The sequence below is a fragment of the Exophiala mesophila genome (genome assembly GCF_000836275.1).
Source record: "Exophiala mesophila strain CBS 40295 unplaced genomic scaffold supercont1.4, whole genome shotgun sequence".
In the NCBI taxonomy this organism is placed as follows: Eukaryota; Fungi; Ascomycota; class Eurotiomycetes; order Chaetothyriales; family Herpotrichiellaceae; genus Exophiala; species Exophiala mesophila.
This window is the reverse complement of record NW_015622507.1, coordinates 2,311,725-2,333,459: the sequence shown is the minus strand read 5'-3', so window position 1 is coordinate 2,333,459 and position 21,735 is coordinate 2,311,725. Positions and strand designations below refer to the sequence as shown.

The 21,735-nt window shown below is 50.5% G+C and overlaps 8 protein-coding genes across 9 annotated transcripts; 3 read left to right on the top strand and 5 right to left on the bottom strand.

Moving 5' to 3' along the window:
* Positions 1–2,749: 2,749 nt before the first annotated feature.
* Positions 2,750–3,673, bottom strand: PV10_05993 (peptidyl-tRNA hydrolase; the record flags this gene model as incomplete). Its single annotated transcript, XM_016370736.1, has 1 exon — positions 2,750–3,673. The coding sequence occupies one exon, from the start codon at positions 3,671–3,673 to the stop codon at positions 2,750–2,752; it is 924 nt and encodes a 307-aa protein (XP_016223029.1).
* A 339-nt stretch (positions 3,674–4,012) lies between these two features.
* On the bottom strand, positions 4,013–5,339 carry PV10_05992 (uncharacterized protein; the record flags this gene model as incomplete). The annotated part of the gene is made up of 3 exons (XM_016370735.1): positions 4,013–5,095; positions 5,143–5,215; positions 5,272–5,339. The coding sequence occupies 3 exons, from the start codon at positions 5,337–5,339 to the stop codon at positions 4,013–4,015; spliced, it is 1,224 nt and encodes a 407-aa protein (XP_016223028.1).
* A 1,436-nt stretch (positions 5,340–6,775) lies between these two features.
* On the bottom strand, positions 6,776–8,215 carry PV10_05991. 2 transcript variants are annotated; one of them, XM_016370733.1, is made up of 3 exons: positions 7,676–8,215; positions 7,284–7,621; positions 6,776–7,229 (listed from the first exon to the last, which is right to left on the bottom strand). In XM_016370733.1, exons 1-3 carry the CDS (start codon positions 7,806–7,808, stop codon positions 7,113–7,115), a joined length of 588 nt encoding a protein of 195 aa, XP_016223026.1. In that variant the 5' UTR covers positions 7,809–8,215; the 3' UTR covers positions 6,776–7,112. The 2 variants fall into 2 exon arrangements, with proteins under 2 accessions (XP_016223026.1, XP_016223027.1); XM_016370734.1 differs by having other exon boundaries at positions 7,284–8,215.
* Positions 8,216–8,831: 616 nt separating this feature from the next.
* Positions 8,832–10,377, top strand: PV10_05990 (uncharacterized protein). Its single transcript, XM_016370732.1, has 3 exons — positions 8,832–9,309; positions 9,366–9,437; positions 9,490–10,377. The coding sequence occupies exons 1-3, from the start codon at positions 9,105–9,107 to the stop codon at positions 10,062–10,064; spliced, it is 852 nt and encodes a 283-aa protein (XP_016223025.1). The 5' UTR covers positions 8,832–9,104; the 3' UTR covers positions 10,065–10,377.
* Positions 10,354–12,090, top strand: PV10_05989 (uncharacterized protein). Its single transcript, XM_016370731.1, has 2 exons — positions 10,354–10,852; positions 10,926–12,090. Exons 1-2 carry the CDS (start codon positions 10,832–10,834, stop codon positions 11,427–11,429), a joined length of 525 nt encoding a protein of 174 aa, XP_016223024.1. The 5' UTR covers positions 10,354–10,831; the 3' UTR covers positions 11,430–12,090.
* Positions 12,077–13,788, bottom strand: PV10_05988 (uncharacterized protein). The gene is made up of 3 exons (XM_016370730.1): positions 13,402–13,788; positions 13,271–13,344; positions 12,077–13,192 (listed from the first exon to the last, which is right to left on the bottom strand). The coding sequence occupies exons 1-3, from the start codon at positions 13,625–13,627 to the stop codon at positions 12,464–12,466; spliced, it is 1,029 nt and encodes a 342-aa protein (XP_016223023.1). The 5' UTR covers positions 13,628–13,788; the 3' UTR covers positions 12,077–12,463.
* A 169-nt stretch (positions 13,789–13,957) lies between these two features.
* On the bottom strand, positions 13,958–17,353 carry PV10_05987 (uncharacterized protein). The gene is made up of 2 exons (XM_016370729.1): positions 16,479–17,353; positions 13,958–16,424 (listed from the first exon to the last, which is right to left on the bottom strand). Exons 1-2 carry the CDS (start codon positions 16,884–16,886, stop codon positions 14,361–14,363), a joined length of 2,472 nt encoding a protein of 823 aa, XP_016223022.1. The 5' UTR covers positions 16,887–17,353; the 3' UTR covers positions 13,958–14,360.
* Positions 17,354–18,165: 812 nt separating this feature from the next.
* Positions 18,166–20,333, top strand: PV10_05986 (uncharacterized protein). Its single transcript, XM_016370728.1, has one exon. The coding sequence runs from the start codon at positions 18,242–18,244 to the stop codon at positions 19,754–19,756; it is 1,515 nt and encodes a 504-aa protein (XP_016223021.1). The 5' UTR covers positions 18,166–18,241; the 3' UTR covers positions 19,757–20,333.
* Positions 20,334–21,735: the final 1,402 nt, after the last annotated feature.

Genomic DNA, 21,735 nt, shown 5'->3' with positions numbered 1-21,735 from the left:
TTTTACGGTCATGCTACACTCTTTATAAACACGAGGGACCATGCAGTTTAAGTGTGGTCCCTGGCTGGAGTAAGATTGCCAAGCATGAGCATGGGACGGTTGGTCTTTACGAGGAGAGGTAGCAGTTTGTCGTAGTTTTCAGATCCGGCATGTGGTGCAGCACCTGCAAGTGGATGAACAGACACCGAATTGAGGAACCAAAGTCGGCGTTCGCGATCACGATGGCAGGCCTGTCATCATGTCCTAGGATGAGAAGTCGTGAATTGCGAGTCTGAATCCGTTATGCTCCACGGTCCATTCCATTCCACACGATCAACATGGAAGTGACAATTGACACGGAATTCGTAAAATGTGCGAGAGATCTGTGCCCCACCTGCCTGTCATCACTCTTGCGTCGTTCCTGCCCGAGTCCACCATCAATCAATCCACCTTCGGCACGCTGTTTCCACATCCACATCCACATCCACATCCACACCGCTCGACTCGCCTCGACTCGACACTCGTGAATTTCTTCATCCGCACCATCATAGCCAAGTCTTCACCCTCTTGTCCTTGGTCGTTTGCCCTCCATTAGCCCTCTCTTGCTTGCCACTTATCAATTCTACGACACAAGAGGTTCGCCTCTCAGTCTACTAGCCTTCCCCTTCTCTCGCATGAGCCTGCACCGTGTCAAAATAGTCCATGTTATCCACTCTTCATCGTGGAGAATTAATATCAGCGGTCCTCTCTCCCCTTGTGGAACTAAGCTTTTTCATATGCTTGACCACGTATTATCAGTTCTCGCAACTGCCCCCCCTGATTGTCCCATTTCAGCTTCAATCGATATGATATCGAGGACAGGAACGTGTAGCACGCTTCCTCACAACGCTTGTCTAGATTCTTCACTTACCGGGTCAGCCGTCTCCGCGTTTTCCATATGGACAAAAACACGGCCCGGTGGCGATCATTCAGCGAACCATACGATCAAGAGGCATCGCGAATCCGTCTCACAGCGGCAAATGCAGCTGGGTGGGCGTTGAGACCTGGCCTTGCATTGACAGGGGAACTCGTAAATAGAGAAGTTCATCGTCTTGGATGCATTAGCTCATCATTGACGTTGACGCACTCCCTCGCACACTCCCTTGATACCTTGATGCGCTGTCCTACCCCCGGAAGATCGCTACCTGCACCTCGCTCAACACAATCTTTCCTCTCTAGTCGAATTCTTGTCGGTTAGCCAATCATTCTCCCACGAGACAATTCAGTCGAGTGTCGGCAGAGCACACCGCACATAAATGCCGTGATCGTCAATCAGTGCATGGCGCATAATGCATGACGTCCCCCTGCGTGCTCTGTGTCGGTTCCTGGTGTGTGCTGGTTGCACGACGCTACGTCAAGCCCTGTACTTCCGAAGTCCGACCCGTCCGATATGTATATCAATTCTCTGTCGAAGCATGTGAAATTGCAGACACAACCAACTTGCAGAATTATCAATTGACCGTTCCTTTCGAGTCCAATAATTGGTACAGTCGAGCCCATCTAGTTGCTAAAGAGATCAATCCTTCGCGGCGGCTGATGGGGCTTGCAAGTCGACCCACTGATCTTCGCATAATAGCAACAAGCTTCCAGGGCTGCCGTGGACAATCATCTTTGTACTCCGTACATCAGGCCGACCAAACAATGCGACTAGCGTGGAAACATCTCTACGTGGACGCGACTTGTCCTGTCTATCCAGTAGTAGTTCACGGTGGTGTTTACTGAACTGGGAAGCGACCAGCAATCAATGGGCAAGACGCGGGTGCTGCCGAGGCTTGTAAAGGTTATCTCAGCTATCTTGACGTCTGACCCATGGTTCTCCCGGATCTCGACATTTTATCGACACGAGTGGGCTTGGAAAATAACGATACTCGGCATGGAGCCTAGGACTAGAAGGTGAGCCCGAAGCTGCATTGACAATGATGCAGTCCACAATCTGGCCATATCATAAAAAGTCTCGTTTTGATACTCACAGCAATGTGTCGGTGAAAGATGTCTCCACCGAGATCTACCACTTATCCGTAGGTAAGATCCCGAAATCCTGGGCGGCAATTCTGCACAAAGTGCTCTGGAACCACGTTTCCCTCAACGCTATAGAACTACACCTCTTAATAATGGCTTGTGAGTTGGCAACCCAGCTTGTGTGACTTGTCCTGGTGGCTGGTTTGGCCGGTTGGGCTTCGACGACCGATAGTGCCCTTCACCAGGTCCGCACAGGCTATCGAGTCGTATGCTGCACCAAATACATCCGATATTAGTGTGTGCATCTTGGCTCTTGGTTAGGTGAATCGACTTAAGACTGGACAAGAACATTCTCCTAGCCGTCCTGTTCATACCCATGTGTTTAATGCTTGCGGGAACGGTGAAGAAAAGCCAAGATAGGTCATACTTCATGGACTGGCCCTGACCAACCCATCATATTGCATAGATATAGAGATGACTGGGTATTTCAACAAATGCAATGAATTAAAGCCAGTGATAGTTCAATTATTTTCCGCTTGACTATTTGCGTGTCAAAACCCAAAGTTTCATTGCTCGCTTGCTTAGTATTGACAAATGTACAAATTCCCAAAAGCCTCACAAGGGGTATCGTAACAAAAAAAGCATTATGCCCCGTTCATGGTGGTGTCGAGTTTAGGGGTAGAGGTGGCTTCCATCTAACCACTAAAGGATGTGGAAAGCATAAGGCGGAATGGTCGTATGGCAGACGTACCCCTAGGGAACTTTGTCCACATCAACTCTTTTCCAACCTAGAAATCTCGCTCTCGATGACTGCGGCGACACTGTGCACACCGGCGTCCAGTTTCTGTCGCTCAGATGCTGTCACCTGACCTAGAACAAAGGCACTCACATCGTCCCGCTCGCGCGAAACAGGTCTTCCAATGCCGATGCCGATTTTGATGAATCGATCGCCAAGTGCATTGAGGACCGCTGCCGATTTGAACGTCGACTGTACGGATTTGATACCGTTATGTCCCTTAGGACTCGATTCGCCTCGACGAAGCTTCACTGTCCCAGGACTTGATTCCAACTCGTCGTGTAATACCAACAGCGCAGTGACAACGTCGTTGTCAGCCTGTCTGCCGTCAAATGCCTTCCAGGCCTTTAAAAGTCCTAGCCCCGACACGTTCATCATACTGGTGCTTTGCCACAAAGTATATTCCGGTCGTCCAAGGTCTGTGCCATGACTGACCAGACCATTTCCAAATTCCTTGCTTTTCGACGGTTGGGGAAGGTGTAGGGATGCGGCAAGTCCTTTCAATATGATATGACCTGCGGAATGTCGTGTGGAGTGGTACGGTGCAGGATTGCCCAAAGAGGCGATCAACAGACGTACTGTTTTCATGCGAGCCGGCGACTGTGTGGGTGAGGCACTTTTAAATTTTCGGATCCTCAGTGGGGATGGTATGATCGAAGATAAGTCGGTAGATTCGGTATTTTGTAGACTTGTAATGGTCGGGCGAGGGGTAAAGGATGATAGGTCGGAGAAGGGAAGGGTTGTGTCCCGAGGAGCAGGTCGACGCGGGTGGTCGTGGAATTCGGTGGTCTGGTCGTTGGAGCTGTCGTCGCGTGGCTGTGAATAGAATGAGTCTAGAGCTTTGCGAGGGACTGAATTTTGTCGGCGTTGGTGACCTTTTGCAGAGCTTTGGTTAGCCATGATTCAAATGATGGGCATGCGATGTGTAGGAAGCAAGGGATCGTGCGTGAAAAAGGCGAAGAGAATACATACTGGCTCCCGTAAAGAATGACAATGAGTTGGACTTGTCGACACCCACCCGATGAGTCAAGATCACAATGAATGTGGATTGATTGCTCGAGAACAATTGTGACAAAGCGAGAACACAGAGATTCTGGATGCGTCTGTGACTGCGTCATTTTCCCGTGTGACACGTGACTCGCGCTAGGCCATTTCCAGCGCCCGCCGTTTTTCAGCGATGGGACTGGCAATGTCGAGAATGCAAGTTTGTATGCTGCGCAAAAAGCATGATAGCAACTTTCAAGGCCCTTGGTATCTTCGTTGAGTCGCATCGCTCGCCTCGTTCTCAATATCATCCAATGGGTACAGGCGATCAATAGTCCAATCTGTCGGGGCTGCTTGGGGGGGTCTTCTCACGGAACCAGCACTACTATTGGTGCTCGAGGCCGGATGTGCTTCCAGGTAGGTTTCCTTATCGGCTGGTTGGGCATCCTGATCCTGACCCTGTGTTCTCGGTTTGCCTGGGGGCTGGTCGATATTACTTCCACTTCGATCCCGTTTAGACCGTGGCCACGAGAACTTCCGGGACGAATTGTGAGGTAGACTGGGAGAGAGTGATCCGAATGGATTGCTCAAGGGCATGCTACCTTCAGCGTAGCCAGTGATGGCCATTGGCTGTCCGGTTTGCATCCGATCAGCCGACGTGTCTCCAAAGAAGGACTTCAGGTTGAAAACCCGACGAATAAGCGCCCAGCTATATGGCATATTGGATACAATCATTGCAGTGCTGGCTTCTCGACAGTACCAATATACCCAGGTTGAGCTGTAAGGTGAATTAAAGCTGTACTGTTTGCTGAGAATGGCACAAAGCATCGTAAACAAGCCCAGGCTGAAAGGGAAGACCAGGAGAAGTTTCCTTTTGAATTCAAGATGGGCGCGGAGTAAGAGAGGAAGTGGTATTGACAATATCAACACATCGCTTGAGAGGTTGAAAGATAAGTTGGTGATCAAGTGGTTCATAGCCGTGGGACATTGCATGTTCTCCGTAGGGACGGCCCAGTAGTCGGAAAATGGTCGGCACCAGACTCCGAAGTAGAGGATCTCCATTACGATAAAGGTGATGAGGACGTAAAGGGCGGCGCCTTTGACAATGAGAGATTGTCGCAAATTCTGAGTCAATCGCCAGTATAATAACAAGAGACAAGCCTTGGTCCCCCACTGAACGGCGCACATGCATTGCTCGACCAGGAGAATAACTTTTGAGCCAAAGATGCGGTCGGAGATCTCGTGGGGTGTGAGTTCGACGGGATGGGCAGGATCGATGAGATTGGTTGAGGTTCTGAGTACCACGTTGAGGAAAACGATCAAGATGGTGTACAGTGCCTGCTTGAGTTAGGCTTAGAAGCGGACGAAGGGGCGGGAAGACATACGGTGAGAAATGCCATCAACCAGTCTTCCACTTGAAGTCGCCATATTGACTTGAAGTGGAGGAGTCGAGCCAGCCTGGATAGATCAGCCACGACGTCAATGCGCACCGTTCGATGGGTTACGCTGCTCACATTCTCGCCAGTACCAATGCCACAGTAAAGCCATACCAGATGTACGACTCTACCGCGAAGGAAACCATGGCGTTCGAGGCCTCGCTGGCGCCGAGAGACCACGGGCAGTTATGACGTCGATTGGTGTGTTGGGGTCGAACGTGGCGAATGCCCTACGACAGCGACAGGCTCCGAGGTCGAGCATAAGGGGAATCTGCTATCATTGTGTTGGATCGTAGACTTTGCACAGAATCGCAAGGTATGAGACGCAACAGTAGTGGAAGGCAGATGTCTCGAAGACAGATAGGAGGAATCATCGATTCATGTGGTGTAGTCGCGGACGATGCAGTGGCCCTGAAGAAGAAATGTCACCTGCCAGGGAACCCCCGAAAACCACCCATGGCCTTCAGCACGAATGGAGAGACAATTTTCCTTGGGTGCGGTTCAACCGCCTCAATGGGTTGGTCGCAGCCAAAAAGTGGGATTCGTGGTATCAAGGCTTGCGGGTGGAAACTCTCCGCGATTGCAGTAGCCCATGGGCGGCAAGTGCGGCTCGGTAGGTCAGCACCAAGCGGGCCCATTATTGCACCAAGATGCTCGTGATTGACGAAGCTTGAAGCTCAAAACCCCTTGCCATGGGTCGCTCTTATCCGGAGCAGTTTACCTATTCGGTTTTGGCATATCATAATGGATGCGTACTTGTTAAGTAGGCGTAGATGTCCAGACGCGAGTGCCTGGAATGCCTGACATGCCGGCGTCGACATCGGGCATTGTCCATACTGTAGAAAATGGTTATCCCGTCAAGTCACAGTAAGGATTCTGTAGCAACTGGCAACTGGCTTAGTGGTGAACAACTCAAAGATGGTTGGTCAGATGGTGAGGTGCAAGTGCAGGCGTAGTCGTAGGCATGATGATGCCCTACGAAGTTGTAGGGTTTAAGTCAGGCGCACCAACTGTCTGGGTCAGAAAGCATGTTCAAACCGCTTATTAAATACTTAACTCAAGTGGTTAAAGCCCTAGAGCTCTAGCGAAGCCGCTTAAACGGCAGGGGCTGGCAGAACCCGATGGAAGCCTGGGAGATCATTGGCACACGCGCTTGAGAGGCATGAGAATTGTCAGGCGGTGCCAGTATGGCGCTGTAGTTGAATGGCCATTTAGTTAACGGTTAGGGGCCGAGGGGCCAATGCCAACAATGCACCAAAAAACAATGCGTTATTGTCGAGATACCCACTATGATCGATAAGTATCTCACTTTTGCGTCAAGGCAATAAATCTGGAGGTTGCCAAAGTCTCCAGCGTTTCTCACTTTTTTTCAGAACATTCCACAGCCATGTAGCGTGGTATGATGGTCGAAGTGATAAGCAGCAGTCTAGCCAGGGGCCCTGGGGCCTCGGGCATGGTGCCTGCCTGCGGTCTTACCTATTTGGGGGTCTCAAGCAACATGGGAAGATTGTACCAGTTTTGCTTGCTCCAAACCAGAGGCAGACACGAGATTTGCATCAGGCTGAGATTTTGGATGATTTGGCTTACACGTTAACACGTCTGACTTATCATATACTACATTGAGGATACTTAATTGTGGAGGCCCAGGGAACTCTGGCGTCTCTTGGATTGAGTTGTTTTGGGTGATAAAGCTGAAAGCACGTGACATCTACGTGTAGGACAGGCCGAATAGATCAATCGGTCTTGTTGCATTATATACATGGGTAGTATATACCATCCCACTCTCTTTAAAGCAAGATATATATACTGGTATTGTCAAACATCTGAGTCCTAGATCCCATACCAATGATGTCTCGCGACCAACCTCTGTGACTCAAGTTGGCACGATCGAAGGTCATGGGCTAGCCTCCGCTGGCATCTTAGTAGGCCCATCCAGCCAACAGTGCTCCAATGGGAACCATGGCGAGACCTCCAGAAACGATGTTCTTGAATGCTCCGTTGGTGCTCTGGGCAGGTGCTCCTGTGCCAGATGCAGTCTATACCCTATTAGTTTGCGTCTTTGATTAATATAGGATGTGGTGGCTACGAACCTCAGAGGCGGCAGCAGAAGACTCAGAAGTAGGTGTCGCCGTACTCTCAGTAGCGGCGGTGGTCTCGGCGGTGGTAGCGGCGGTGGTTTCGGCAGATCCAGTAGTAGTTTCGGCAGCAGCAGAGGTCGTGGCCGCTGCATCAGTAGAACTGACATCTGTTCCATTGGCAGCGACAGGGACGGCCTCGAGGCCACAACCTTCGGCGGCAGTGGAAACACTGTCACCGTAGTAGCGCCAGATATCGAACTCCAGGGCACATTCCAAGCAGGCCTCCAGGCCAGATGTGAAATTTGCGCTCTCGCAATAGTTCTCGGTACGGCTAATGCTAATCACACCACCTAAATGACACATGGTCAGTAGGTGGCTGGTAGTTATGGGCTAACTCATCTTACCGCAGTCCGCGTGGCAATCATATTGCGGTGTGCCTGGTGCTTGTCGTTTATGAAGAGGAACAAACTCAGGGTAAACAAAGCTAGCAGTTGCAGATGCGACTGTGGCCGCGACGACGAAAAGTGTAGAACGCATGTTGAATATCGAGGTAACGAATGAGGAGGATATGTACGAGTACAGGTCAAGTCAGAAGAACGAGCGCAGGCTGGTATGGAGAGTCTTTGCAATGGAAATCTGAGGATGGTAGGAATCGCTCTCGAGGGCCGGGTGGTGTCAGGATTTATTGACTTGTCGCAAACAGGAACTCTCCGTAAAACGGATCAAGGAAGACATGACCCTGACCCTGTAGACGGGCGTGAACGGTCGTGCCCCGAAGGCAATCATCGTCGATGCATGGCAATGCGCGGCAATAACATCCACTTATGGAGCAACATCCCCCATCTTACTTCCATGTGGCCCTGCCCACAAACCTGACGAGGGCTAAGCCACTGAGCCCTTAGTATTTGCCGAGTCAACGACTCTCAGGGAAATGCATATCTCCAGTACGACTTCGGGAGCTGGTTGTGTGATGCCGACCGTCAAGGGCAACGATGAAAGCTACACCTCGACGTTGGCGGCTTGGTGGTGAAAACCGCACCAATCACGATCAAGCACAAGAGGAGGCTGCATGTCTTGGCGCAGAATTGATCTTATCAGATTGGAAAGAAGGCAGGTGCGACCAAGAATGGGTCAGACACTCGGTCCACTTGCCAAGTCAGGGTAAAAAGACTATACAATGAAGGGTGTCTGACAGAACTTCTTATGAGACTGGAGATGTAAAATTTAGCAAAGTTAGGCACTCGTTGTGCTACAAATTGTCCGACTGACACAAAAGCCTCTCCCGGCAGGAGCGGAATCACAACGTCCCTCGGCCCACCTAGAAGCCAATAGTCATCTAATCTGATAAGATTTTTCTCTCGTCCAAGGAGTTGGCATTCACAACGATTGGCTCAAGATGCCACTATTTCGCTCACACTCCATCTCACGCAATCCCACCGTTCGTCCAGACCTCTTGGTTGTGCCGACACTGGCCTAAGCGACGGAGGGTGTACCGTGTCACTGCACAAATGTAGTAGCAATGCTCCTGCTCCCCTCCCACCCAGAACATCCTGAAAAAACTTTGTCCACTTGGCCTTGGTGCTTTTCTTCCGTGGTCACCCACTATCGCGCTCTTGGTTGGACAGCGCCGTTGTCGGCATTGAGTGTATCCATCCACGCTAATAATGATAGCAGAACCTCCAACCTCTCGTGACTCTCCATCGATCTCTTGGTATTCCTATGCTATATTTGCCCGCATGTCGCTCGTACTGCAGCTCCGTAACTCATGCTATCGTTGTTCATCCAGTACTGCATCTATAAGCCGCAAGTAAGCACGACACCGTCGTTGTGACAATGCTTACCCTCAAACCCACTCTTCTATCCCTCGGCTTCATTGCCAGGCTCGCCATGTCCCAGAGTCATGGTGAGGAAGCCTCCCAAGAAATGGGTCCCGTCGCTATCATGTGGCCACCGGACCGTCTATGGGGTGCTGACTTCGATAACCACGCTCCCTGCGGCTCTGCAGAAGGTGTTGGAAACCGAACAGAATTCCCTCTGCGTATGTATCCCTAGCAACCACGAGTCGCTCTATCAATCGGCTGACATTTGTCGCAGTCAATGGTGTGGTATCGTTAGTCGCACAAGACGAGTCGTGGCAGATTGCGGTGGCAATCTCATACGCTGAGCGTATGTTCAGCCATCCTTCAAATTCCTGTTGATGGCTGACCTAGAGTGATAGATCCTTCATCCAACGATGATTTCGAGGAGATCATCGAAGCACACAGAATCCCTTCATTGAACTCGGGGCACGAGTGTTATCCAGTCCCCAACCCAGGGCCTGATGTTGAACCTGGAACCAATGCCACACTGCAAATCAAATATACTTCGGACTTTGGCACAGATCTCAATGAGACCTTTTACGCATGCTCAGATATCACTTACGTTGCGACAAGCCAGTTCACCACTCAAGTTCCCTGTTTCAACGCCACTGTTGATGATTTCACCATCTCAGATGGCGCAGATAACTCTACTTCCACTGGAACAGGCTCTGGAGCTTCCGCCACATCAGGCAGTGTCACCGCCTCTTCATCTGGTGGCGGTCTTTCCGGGGGCGCTATCGCCGGTATCGTCGTCGGCGTCGTTGTTGGTGTAGGAGCCTTTGTTGGACTGCTTGTCTTCGCATGGAGCCGCAACCAGCAAAATAAACGTCTCCGCGAACAGCAAAACAATGTCCGTGGCGTCAAGTGGCAGGATGCTGCTCGAGGTTCTGCATCCGAGTCTTCTAACCGAGACATTCCTCTCCGGGACGTCTAGGTGACAAGTAGGATCAGGAAGATTATGATGTCTGATAGAATTCATCACTCCGCAACATCCGAACAGTGATGACGGCGGATGTCGGACATCAATCAGACCAACAGGAACTTTTAATGCCAACAAGGGACAGATGGCCATGAACCCTTTTGTATGTGGATAGGAGCAATGAAAGCCACGAAGCCAACGACAATTCTCCTATGAATTCAGGGAAGCGGCAGGTTGACTTTGGGTGCGTAAGTCTTTCCCTAAAGACTCGGTTTATATAGCCTGAAAAGAATGAAATACGAATAAATCAAAGATGTTAAGTCGAGAATCTGAGGGCGATGGGCATCCCTGGCCATAGCCTCGTCTCCTGTTGTGCAAATGGTTCGCCGTATTCAGCAGTCCTTATCTGGCAATTGCGCAGGCGTGTACTATGATCCGATGCACCCAAGATTTCGAGCTTCGCGGTCCAACGTCGATCTACAAATGTCTATGTTCGGACTGAAGGAAACAACCTAACGCCTGGCCACTCTCTCCTATGGTCCTTCATCCTTGAATTCCCACGTCTCCGTGACACATATACCTCGTCACCTCCAGTCGCTCCCCTAGACCGCAGGAAGGGAGCTTGAGTTCATCCCAGCGAAGTTTGATATAAAGATTTACCCAAAGCTCCGAGGTCCGCGAATCGAGCTCCTTCCTATTTCCCACCACGTACAAACTATACTCTACTTTCACCAAGAGAGCGAGTCGACCGAATTTATTTCAGCCGTCATTCACAGATCAAAATGGGATTCACAACCGGCTTCGTACGTTCCCCTCCCAGTGCCCATTTTCTTCCTTCCCCCATATCAACACAGTCAATTCTGACTCATGAGACAGCTCGGAGGCATGACCCTCACATACTCCGTCTTATACCTCGGTCTGTACATGCACCGAGCAAACCGCAACGTTCAAAAAACACTCCTATCTCAACAAACCTACGTCATCAACACCATCGTCGAGCCACCCACTCCTCTGCCCGATCCACCCGCGTACGAAGTCCGCAAAGCCGGTCTCGCAGAAGAACTCAAAGATCGCTGGAACCGCGAAGTTGAGAAACTTGTCAAAAACGTCCAAGAGACGGACTGGTCTGCGAAGCGCCAGCTTTATGAGGATAAATTGGCTACCGCGTGGAACTCGATTCGAGAAAGTGATTTCGGCAAACAAGTTGAGGGGAATGTCAAGGAGATTCAAAAAGATGTCAAGGACAAAGCAAAGGACCTTGAGCAGAAGGTCCGCGACGGAGTCAAGAGTGGCGAGGATAAGTTATCGAGTGTGGTGGACGATGCTTCTGGAAAAGCCAAGGAAGCTGGGCGGCCGAAGAGATTGTTGGAAATCAACTGAAATCACGACCTTCTGAACGTCAGAACCCTTACATCTGGACCAGAAGATTGTATCGTCCCTAGGGCCGTTGCAGCCGCTGCGCGCCTGGATGTGTAGCTTGTCTCTCCCGCTCGAAAGGCTTTCGTGGCAATGTCAACTGTCCACACGGCTGGTCGAGAGTCAAGCGAACACATCCAAAGGGAATCCAGAGACCATGGGCCGTCCACGAACAACAAGCCACTAATCGTCCATCCGATGTCGCCGTCCAGACGTCCACCACCACGTCACAGTGTACGACTTCGACAAACACGCAAAGCCCACGAATCAAGCTCTGTCCCGCCAATCGTCATTGATCATCAAGAACATGCTTGTCTTCAGGACTTTGATGTGCGTCTCCGCAGCATTGAAGCGTGGTTTTCCCGAGGCACACCGTCACTGTGAGCCACATGCAAGGCTTGATCTTGTGAGAACATGACGAAGTTGGTCATGACGAAGTTGGGGCAATGAATCGGATCCATGACCCCCTCCCTTCTCGAACGCGCGGCCATGTCAAAATTGCATGGTCCAGAGAATATGCATAATAACAAGGTATCGGGTAGAACTTAGAACTTCACAGTGCTGTTAGGTAGATGTACCAAGACTAGTGGGGCGAGATGAATAATGATATATCAAACTAGATGGATTTGCGCTAACGTCATGTCTCTTGATTTGCTATCTTTTCAAACTCCCATAAACTCCCTCTTGAGTTCTCCCTTGTCTTCCTATCTCATGCCAACAAGCCCATGAAAGGGAGGTAATGTAGATCATGCTGATCGGTCGTGAGTGTGTCCATCCATTGTCAATGGTGTCCGTCCATCAATTTCGTTACTTCGTTTTTCTTTCGCTTGCAATTCTTCCTTGATTTTCTCATCATAATCCACATCATTAACAACAAGGTCATTAAGTTCCTCGAAACCATCGACCTCTCCCGCCAATATCTCGATCGCTGACGCTCTCCATACCGTCATGCTGCGGGGTGCAGAGGTTTGACCTCTAATCATTACAACTTGGAGATATCAGGGCCTGCCACGGTCGCTCGGACTGGGTTGTGATTCTGTTGCTCTTTGGAGGCTCCTCTCCAGATCTCTCACCTTGGCCCTGAGCATTTCATTCTCTCTCTTAACACTTTCAAGCTCTGCGCGCTGCAGTGTAGCCTCTTCATATCTGGCCGCGGCAACTGCGGCATTGGAACTGGGACTTCGTGGGTATGCAGATGTGGGTGCAGACTCCGTGCTTAGTACGCCATGATTCCCGCTCGTAGGTGCATTGGTATTGATGCTTCCATTCGTGTTTGACGAGACGGAACTGCGGTGTAGATATGGACCGTAGGACAGTCCAGCTTGGGTAAGATGTGGACTGGAGGTAATGCTTGAAGATCTAAAACCAGAGGCGGACAAAGAGTTTTGTCTGCTCATGTCGGGCCTAATGATTTCCATGCTTGGGCGGGCGCTGGCTTGAACGGACTGGTCCCTTGGGGCAGCCACACCGGAAACAGAAGTCGAAGCTGCGTTGGCCAGACTGTCGCGGATCGAACGTGAGGAGCGAGCGGATAAGTTGGACGAGGAACGGTGTCGTCGAGCAGACGTTGGGATGATGTTTGCAGCTGTGCCCGTCGTGATGGAAGATGTGTATGGGTATGGGTCAGTCGTGGAGGAGAAGAAATGGTCCGAAGTTGAGGATGTCGTTGAAGCAACGGAAGCTGTTTGAGCACGAAGAGCTGAAAGCTCACGTGTAAGGCGGTTGACCTGAGTAAATGGTTTGTGAGTCAAATAGTTTTCTCAAATGAAATGGAGCGACCACTCCTTAAAGGACAAGTGCCTTACAATGCTTTCCTGCTCTTTTTCTAGCTCTAAATGGATTTCGGCAGCAGTCAATGGGCGAGGGTGGCGAATAGGCCCTAAAGAAGCACTTTATTTAGTTCTGGTCAGGGCAAGAAGAGTCATGTTCAACTTACCAGGGCCAATTCCAACCCCGGTATTGTCTCCTGTAGAACCCTGCGGTCGTGGTGAGCTAGGGAGGCTACTCGCTTGGGGCAATGGCAAGGGAGGAGGTAGCATCTGAGTCGATGTCCTTCGAGAAGCAGACTGTGTTGACGATGGAGGCAATTGTGCTGATGGTGCGGGAGGTTGAGAATCGGTGGGAGGAGAGGTAGTAGGCATGGTGTTGAGATCTGGAGCCATATTTCGGTGTGCTGATGTATTTCCAGATGTAGACTCAGCTATCCGACATGATCAACAGAGAGGCAAGTCAGGAGTCAAGATGCAAAGCAATGAGAAGGTTTCGCCACCCTTTATCCAACGCATGAGGGCAGTCACTGGTCCTCTAGAGAGGGAGTCTTGACTGGCTGGTTTCTTCAAACTCGGTGACGGGGAGGCGGTCCTGCCTCTTGACGCATGAAATTGGAAGTGTCGCGTCGTAATCGACCAATCAAATGTCAGAGGTATGCATCACACATCCTCACCATCAATCATCAATCATCTGATGAATCGTAGAGCCTGTAAGAGAAGAGTCTATGATTTGACCACCTTTTCCTCAAACCCAACCAATTGGCTCAAACAATCACTACAAATCGAACAAGCCTAGGAGTGTGGTAGTCAATGCGCTTGGAACTGTTCAAATGTCTATATCTGCATCAGGCTTGTCTCCTGTACCCATAAACTCCACTCTCTCATGTTGGTTTGATCGTGCCCATCGTCTTTCTGGGCGTACCAGAACTGTCTTGTACAGCTTGTTCGCTCTTTCACAATCTAAAGACCTCAATGTGGCAATAGTAAGCCGGATGCGTGACGTTTCACTAGTCTAGTTGCCATCCACAGTCTTGGATGGGGAACCAGGGTGCCGTCGTTATAGCCCTTGCAGCCACCATCAATATCGTACTCATGCCTTTCCAGCCCCATAATCACGACAATGGTCTCAGACATTCGTTGTCGTTGGTGTAGTTTCAATCAAGGTTTCTCCTTGCTTGTCTTCAGTGCCATTGCTTCGAGCGTCTCTCAGATCTGGTTCTGACGATGAGTCAGAACTGGCGCTGTCTACATTTGTCCCGGCTGTCTGTTCAACTGGCTTGCTTTTCGAACCAGAACCGGGCGAAGCGGCCAACGATTGTCCCTCGCCTCCGGCAAGTTCCACGTGTGCGCTGACCTCCCCTTTTTCATCATCTCCAATCATCGCTGCCAGACTCCGAAAGTTAAACATAGGCTCGAGACTGCCTGGAGGGGGTGTATTGGTGCCAGAAATTCCGGCAGCAGGCCCAGACTCGACAAACGAGGATGACGCAGATGATGCATTGGACATCTGACGCAGATGTGAACGTCGAAATGGCTCTGCTGATGCCCCGGGGACAGGGATCGACGACGCAAGCGATTCTTGACTGGTACCAGACAGCGATAAGCTTGGCAGATAGGGTCCTCGGGAGACATCGTCATCCGAACGCAGTCCCTCAATAGGAGGGCTATTTTCTCGTTCGACACGTTTCCCTTTACCAGAAGCAGATGCAGCGTCGTCATCCATCCCAAGAGACAGATTGCTCCTTGACCGCTCCATTGGGCTCCCAGCTCCTTCACCGGCGCTTGCATTGGAATTGAGCGTGAAAAGACTACTTTTTCTCGCAGCCTTTTCCGCCTTCTTGCCTTCTTTGCCTTTTCGTTTAGCCTCTTTCCTGGCTTCTTTCTCTTCTTTGCGGCGTCTGTCCTCTTCAGCTGCGAGGCTGAGTCGAATGGCTTCCATCATCATCATCTCTTCCAAGTCATCCATACGGCTCCTTCTCGCGCTGCTACCCCGTGGTGGAGGGAGGAATGAGTGTCGAGCATCAGGTTGAGCGGGTTCCTGCTGTCTGCTTGCATGCCGCTCTGCAAGCAGAGCCAGGGCGCTCAGGCTAGCGCTAGGAGTGGTCTCGGATGATTCAAGAGTTGACCTGCGCAGCATGTTTCGTCGCCCGAACGTTGAGAACGCTCGCGCCTGTTCCGACGTTTGCCCGTTCATCAAGTATGCCGCTGTGTGGAGCGCGGTCGCTGCAGCCGCTCTTCTGGCAGCATGAGCTCGAGCCGTCGCAAGCTTGGTGGCCCAATCCGGCCGAATCTTGTCTGTTGTGATTACTTCGGGGGCAGCGGCGGACAATGAGGTGCCACGCCTGCGACCTGGCCCTGGTGACAAATTGCCAGACGAAATCGAGGTTTGAGAAGACCGTGCTGACATGACTTGATACGGTTGAGAGCCAGTACCATAGGTCAAGCCGCGGCGGAAAGGGGGAGGGGTGTAAGTGATGCCAAACTCTGGAGTTTTGCAGTAGGGACAGGTTGCAACCTCGGAAACGAGAAGGCCATCTGCCTGGGCCTCCCTCTCGGCCTCAGAAGGAGGTGGGGCGTTTGGATCAGGCTGTTCGTGCTCGGGAGGATGGGGATCAGGCCGTTTGATTTGCACAAAACACTCGGAGCAAATCGATTGCTCACAGCATCTTGTTGTGTTCAAGTATGGTGGATAGTACAGGAAGCAAATGGGACATTCGGTCGCATCCTTGTAAAGGTAGACCTCAATGGGCTGACCGTTGACAAATGGATCTGGTGGCAGTTGGAACTCTCTCGGGGTCATATCTTGTTGGGAGTTTGTCCGAGAAGAGGTGGTTAGAGAAGCCAGAGTTTTGGCACGAGTCCTGAAGATGTTGGTGCTTGAGGAATTAGTTGGTGGTGGAATCGATGGGGATGGGAGAGGCAGCGAATTAGGCAGAGGAGAGATGGGTGCCGAACTGTCAGACTGGAAAGACTGGGATCGTGGTCCGATAGGGATAGTGAGGCTCTGGGTGGATTTATCCTTATTCTTGTCGGAAGAGGTCCTTTTGGTGAGTCGATATTCGAGTTCAGGAGGAACCTGATCAGCTGGCGGTATTTCCATTCCCCGAGCAGCTGCCATGAGCTGATGCTCCGCCCAGCTTTCCGAAAAATCATTCAGCCCTCTAAAGAAGGGTGCCAGGCGACGCTCGATCTGTTTTGCTGACTTAGAGGATGAATAGAGCAACAATTATCTGTAGAAACTCACCATCAATTGTCGAACCGTCGGTTTGCTGAAATCCTCAACGCCCACATAAACACCTTGGGTAACTAGATATCCACCATCGACATGTTCCTCCTTCATGCTACGCTCCCGCTCCTTAAGTCTGGCAGCTCTTTCTTTCTCAAGTTTTCTTGCTTCTCTCTCCTGTTTATTCTCCCGTCGGGTTTCGAGAGACGACGTGTCTTGATCACTGCTTCCGCCTATTCCGAGGAAGGAAAAGTCGGGTCGACTGCCCCGCCTTTGTTGTCGAGCGGAGGTCTCAGGGCGGGCGGGCGCATCGGAGGAGGTTCCATTGAGTTGATTATCAGATCTGGTGGCAGGACTGGCACTCCCAGATGCTCGAGAGGCTGAAGAGCCATGTGCACGCGCCTCTTTGGTCTGAGAATTGCCCATGGTGGTGTCTCGTGTTATGAGAATCGACGAAGCCTTCTTCCTAGGGAACTTTTGTCACACCGGAGGGTGATGATTATCGATGCATTTTGAAGTAAAGCCGTCTTCGCTTGCAATAACGACCGAGGATATCAAGGTCGTGTATCCGTAGTTTGGAGGATGAAATGTGATTCGGCTTGCCTAAATTGACGACGCAAATAACAACGGCAACGAGAGTTGGTGGATGTGATGGAGTGACGAGTGGTCTGTCAGGAAGGTCTGAAACAAAGAGCAAACAACACACAAGTAAGAAGAAGTTGAATAATTGATGTAAACAGGGGATGAAGTGTTAAGCAGCCATGTGGCGGTACGTTGGATGGAGGTTGCTAACAAGAGGTCTTTTTGGATAATAATCTGAACCAGAAGATGAGTGCAGAAGGCACGAGGTGGTGGAGGACAAGCGTAACCCGCAGGACGCCGCCCGTGCCAAGTTTAGGGGACACGCAAACCTAAGTAGAAACTTAATCGGACCTTTTCGAATCAGGTCACGAACAAACAACTTAGAGAAGATGACGGGGACGCTGAACAAAGCAAGGGGGAAAGGGCACCCCATGGGAATGAACAACCCAGCGGTCGAAGCCCCCAGGAACCCCCCCTGGTATCTCGCGTAAGCTATCTGATTACACATGAAGCCTAGATCCCTACGATGATTGCCAGGAAGTCAGGAGAATGATAATTGTCGGTTGCTCTCCCTCTGCAGACACAGTTGGTGAAAGAGTCAATGACTGTCTAGCGCAGCAGAAACCTGACGCGTGACCACAGGAACAGACCAATACTAGGTCATCCAAAATGATATTATTGAATGGACACAGGCCATGTTTGTCAAATCCAAGAGCCTAGAATAATAAAGCCCGAAGGACCCTCGGGCTCACAGACTTCCCCCACCCAGGCTGCTGATTGCCATGTTGCGTGTGACTCAGACCCCTCCCATATTCAACCCATCCGCATACACTGTCACCCGTAAAGCCCCGCACCAGATACGTCAGATAGGTAGGTACAGTAGTAGGTAGGTACTTACCCAGGCATATTGGGGCCCTCGGGCCTCAAACCACCCCTGCTATCTCCAAAATCGAGCCGGCTGTCTTCTCCAATGGACAGGTCCTCGGGAGGGGCTCCCGGGGTGTCTTCGGCTTAGAACAGCGCTCCACTTCCAGCGCCTAAAGACAATCCACCACCAAACCTTAAAAACTTTCTGACGGTTCGTCTCGTCTCCCTGTAATCATCCACCGTCTGGAGGTTGCAGGAAGTATCATCCTTCATATTGCTATTTGACGATTGACCTAAATAAAGGGTCATTATGACATAGCTCTGCCGTGGCCATGACCGAGTCCTTGATGCGCCTGCACATTACACCCTTCAATCCTGAACTCCTTGCTGCCACCGTCGGACCAAACCTGCTGCATTCCGTCACTGATATATCCTACCACACTATCGAAACATTTCCCGAAAACAGCTTTGGGTTTATCAGCTTGCCCACCATGGATGCCGAGAAGGTCAAGAAGAAAGTCAACGGTGCCATTCTAAAAGGCAAGAGGATCAAAGTGGAAGAGGCCAGACCACAGAAACGCAGGCGCTTAGAGGAAGGTGACGATGGGGCCGAAGGGCCAAACACTGCGGCATCAAAGGCGCCTTCGACTAGGCACAAGAGAACAGATAGGAAAGACAAAGATATCATTTCGGGTCATGAGCTTGATGCGGGTCGCAAAATCAAACGTGGGTGGACCGAGGCTGGCCGTCCTAAATCAAGCAAGAGAAAATCGCACGAAGCATCGCAGCCTGCTTCCAAATATACAGATAACAACGAAATGTTGTTTCGCACAAAACTACCGCCTAATAAGCAAGATCTTGCAGGATCCAAGAAAGTCAAGGCCAAAGCCAAGGGCGACAAGGGCGATCACGTCGTCCATGAGTTCGAAAAAAGTACTAAGCAGCCATCATTTCTTCGCCAGGACATTGGACTGGGCATTCATGGAAATCTAGACTATGTTGAGGGCAAGGGATGGCTAGATGAAAACGGACAGGTGGTTGAACCAGAGTCTCAAAGAGTTCTCAGGCAGCGACAGGCCACCCACGCAGCGGGAACTTCGGAATCGTCAATGGTCAAGAGCAGAAAGGCCTCACCATCTGTCTCTTCTTCTTCATCTGGCAGTGACAACGATAGCCAGGAGGAGGAAGAGTTACAAGGTGCAGACACCTTTGCCAACCAAGTCGATGAAACCAGCAGCTCAGGGTCGTCGGACACTAGTTCCAATGCTACTGAAGCTTCCGATGACAGCAAGTCATCAAGTGCTTCCCAGGAAGACAAGGCGAGTGACACGCAGGACGCGCATCCTCTAGAAAAGCTCTTCAAAAAGCCAAAAACACCAGCATCCCAGGATGTTGCAAAACCCTCCTTGGAGCTCTCTACTGGCTTTTCCTTTTTCGGCGCTGGCACGGATGACGACAATGCAGACGAACCTATGGTCCCTTTGACCCCATTCACTTCACAGGACTTCAAGAATCGTGGTATTAGGAGTGCCGCACCCACGCCAGATACGGCGTATCCAAGCCGGTTCAACAGTTATGGAAGTACAGGTCTACCAGGAGATGAAGATCTTGAAGATGGAAGCGACCTCGAAGATTCTCCCCACAATACTCGCATTGAGAAAAACGGTCCGCAACTACGTTCCAACAAATCAATGCCTGACACCCCATCTCGACCTCAGAGCGACTTTGAGAAGAAGTTCTGGGAGAACAGAGGGGATAACAATCGAGCATGGAAGCAAAGGCGGAGGGCGGTACTCAAGGAGAAGAGACAGCGAGACAACAAAGCTAGGAGGCCCAAGAATTGGTAGTTGCGAGACTTCCAAATGGATGCCTGTCTCAAACTTTACTTGCCAGGGTGAAAGTCTTCGTACTTGTAGGCCTTTATGGAACTTACATAAAGTGGACCAAAATGCCTCTTGGCAGCTTTCGAAGCTTGTCTACACATACAATATATACTGACGAGAGTGAGGTATGGCCACTTCGAAGTGATTATCCTTGGTTGCAAAACAGGTCACCCTCAATCGACAGTAGGGACGCCACACCTCATAAATGTGTCCAGGGTCCTGGAGCATTTGTTATTCTAGAGCTGCTGACTCACTTGGCGAACTTTCGCATACATTCCAAACCATGATATCAAATAAGCTCCAATGGAATATGCTGTGGCGAACGCGAAGACGATGCGAATCTGGGGGTTTGAATATTGAGCCTCGGATTGAATATTTCAGGCGTTGACAAACTTTAAAACATACCTTCAAATCTCGCCTCCCGGTAAGAAGCGAAGTACCAAACACGGTTATCATCAGTCCAAGTACAAACAGGAATATGCCGACATTGAGCAGCATAATGGGCGTTTGCCATATCCAATGTTGTAGGTGATCTTCCGTGTATCTGCCTGCAGCATTCTTACTCACAGACCGCATGATCTTGCGCAACATCTGTGGTCCCTGAGGGTCACACATCATCTTTCGGAGAGTGTTGCTCTGTTGCACCGCAGATGTGATGGCTATGACTGACATCAAAAGAGCAGAGTACCAGCAGCAGAGCGTAGGCACTGATTCGGTGTCCTCGATATTTTTCCATGCTAAGGCAGCTGCGACGGTGGCAGCGAGTGCGCTCTACAAAAGATCAGCGGTTGGAAAGCGATGGAAATCGTGTTTCCAGAGTTTTTTTTGGCTGAGCCATCTGCGTGTCCACGCATCTGCCTCGTCCTCAGAGGCATTATTGATCTTCTCTACGATGCTGGACGACGTTGACCAGGCGTCGAAGAGTATACCCAGTCCACAATACGTCAAGAAATTGTCCCAGCGTGTGTGACGCCGCGTATTCGTCAACTGTGCCTTGGTCCTCATTGGAGGGGAGCTCATGCTGCACTCGATGCAAGAAAAAAGGAATGCAGATTCGATGACCGGAAACCTGTAGGGAAACGGGACGTAATATCAAGCTAGTGGCTTTCGACGCCTCGTCGCCTTCAGCTCGATGACGGTCTAGAATCCAGCCCCCACGACTGATCATTCATATTCAATCAGACCAGGAGGTCTGGTCTCTGCCTCCCTTTTGTCCTTCTCTTATTGTGTACATCTTATAGTCTCCTTGTCTGCACCACCTTGGCATCTTTCCTAAGGCACCTCCATGGAGTTCTCACACCCTAGCTTCTGTCACGGTTCTTCTTTTGACATCCTCGACTTCAGCGCCTCGGACCTTGCCATGGAGCGAATCAAGAAAGCAGCTGCAAGCAGGCGCGAAGCGGGAAGAGAGTACCGATCTGTTGATCTTGTCTATAAATTTGCTACATACAAAGGTAGAGTTGGTACCGCTATCCATTCAAAGAATCAAAGACTTCACAGGCATTCGGCTCCGCCCAAGTTTACACTGGGCTATCAAGGTAGGGTCAAACTACTTTGATCTGCATCAATTGCCTCGATCCGATGATGTTGCCTTCGTCTCTAGACAATGGGGCAATGCAAGAATTGAACTCATAACTGATGTCAAGAGAAATTATGGAACAACTGACATGACGGATCAAGAGATACTCAGCATAGGTATACAAGTCTATTCTGACTTTTCAAATACAGCTGATGCTGTTTCATACCACTGACCAACAGATAGGCGGCAAGTTTCGGAATTTCTGCGCGATGATTATATATTCATCGATCTCTGTCTGGCTACACCCAAAACATCTCCATTCAACAGTGGGCACTTTGAATGAATTGCGTGTGCATATACTTTCGAATAAGCCCTAGCTTTGGGATAAGCTAAAATGACTCTTATTCCGTGGTCCCAAGCTTTA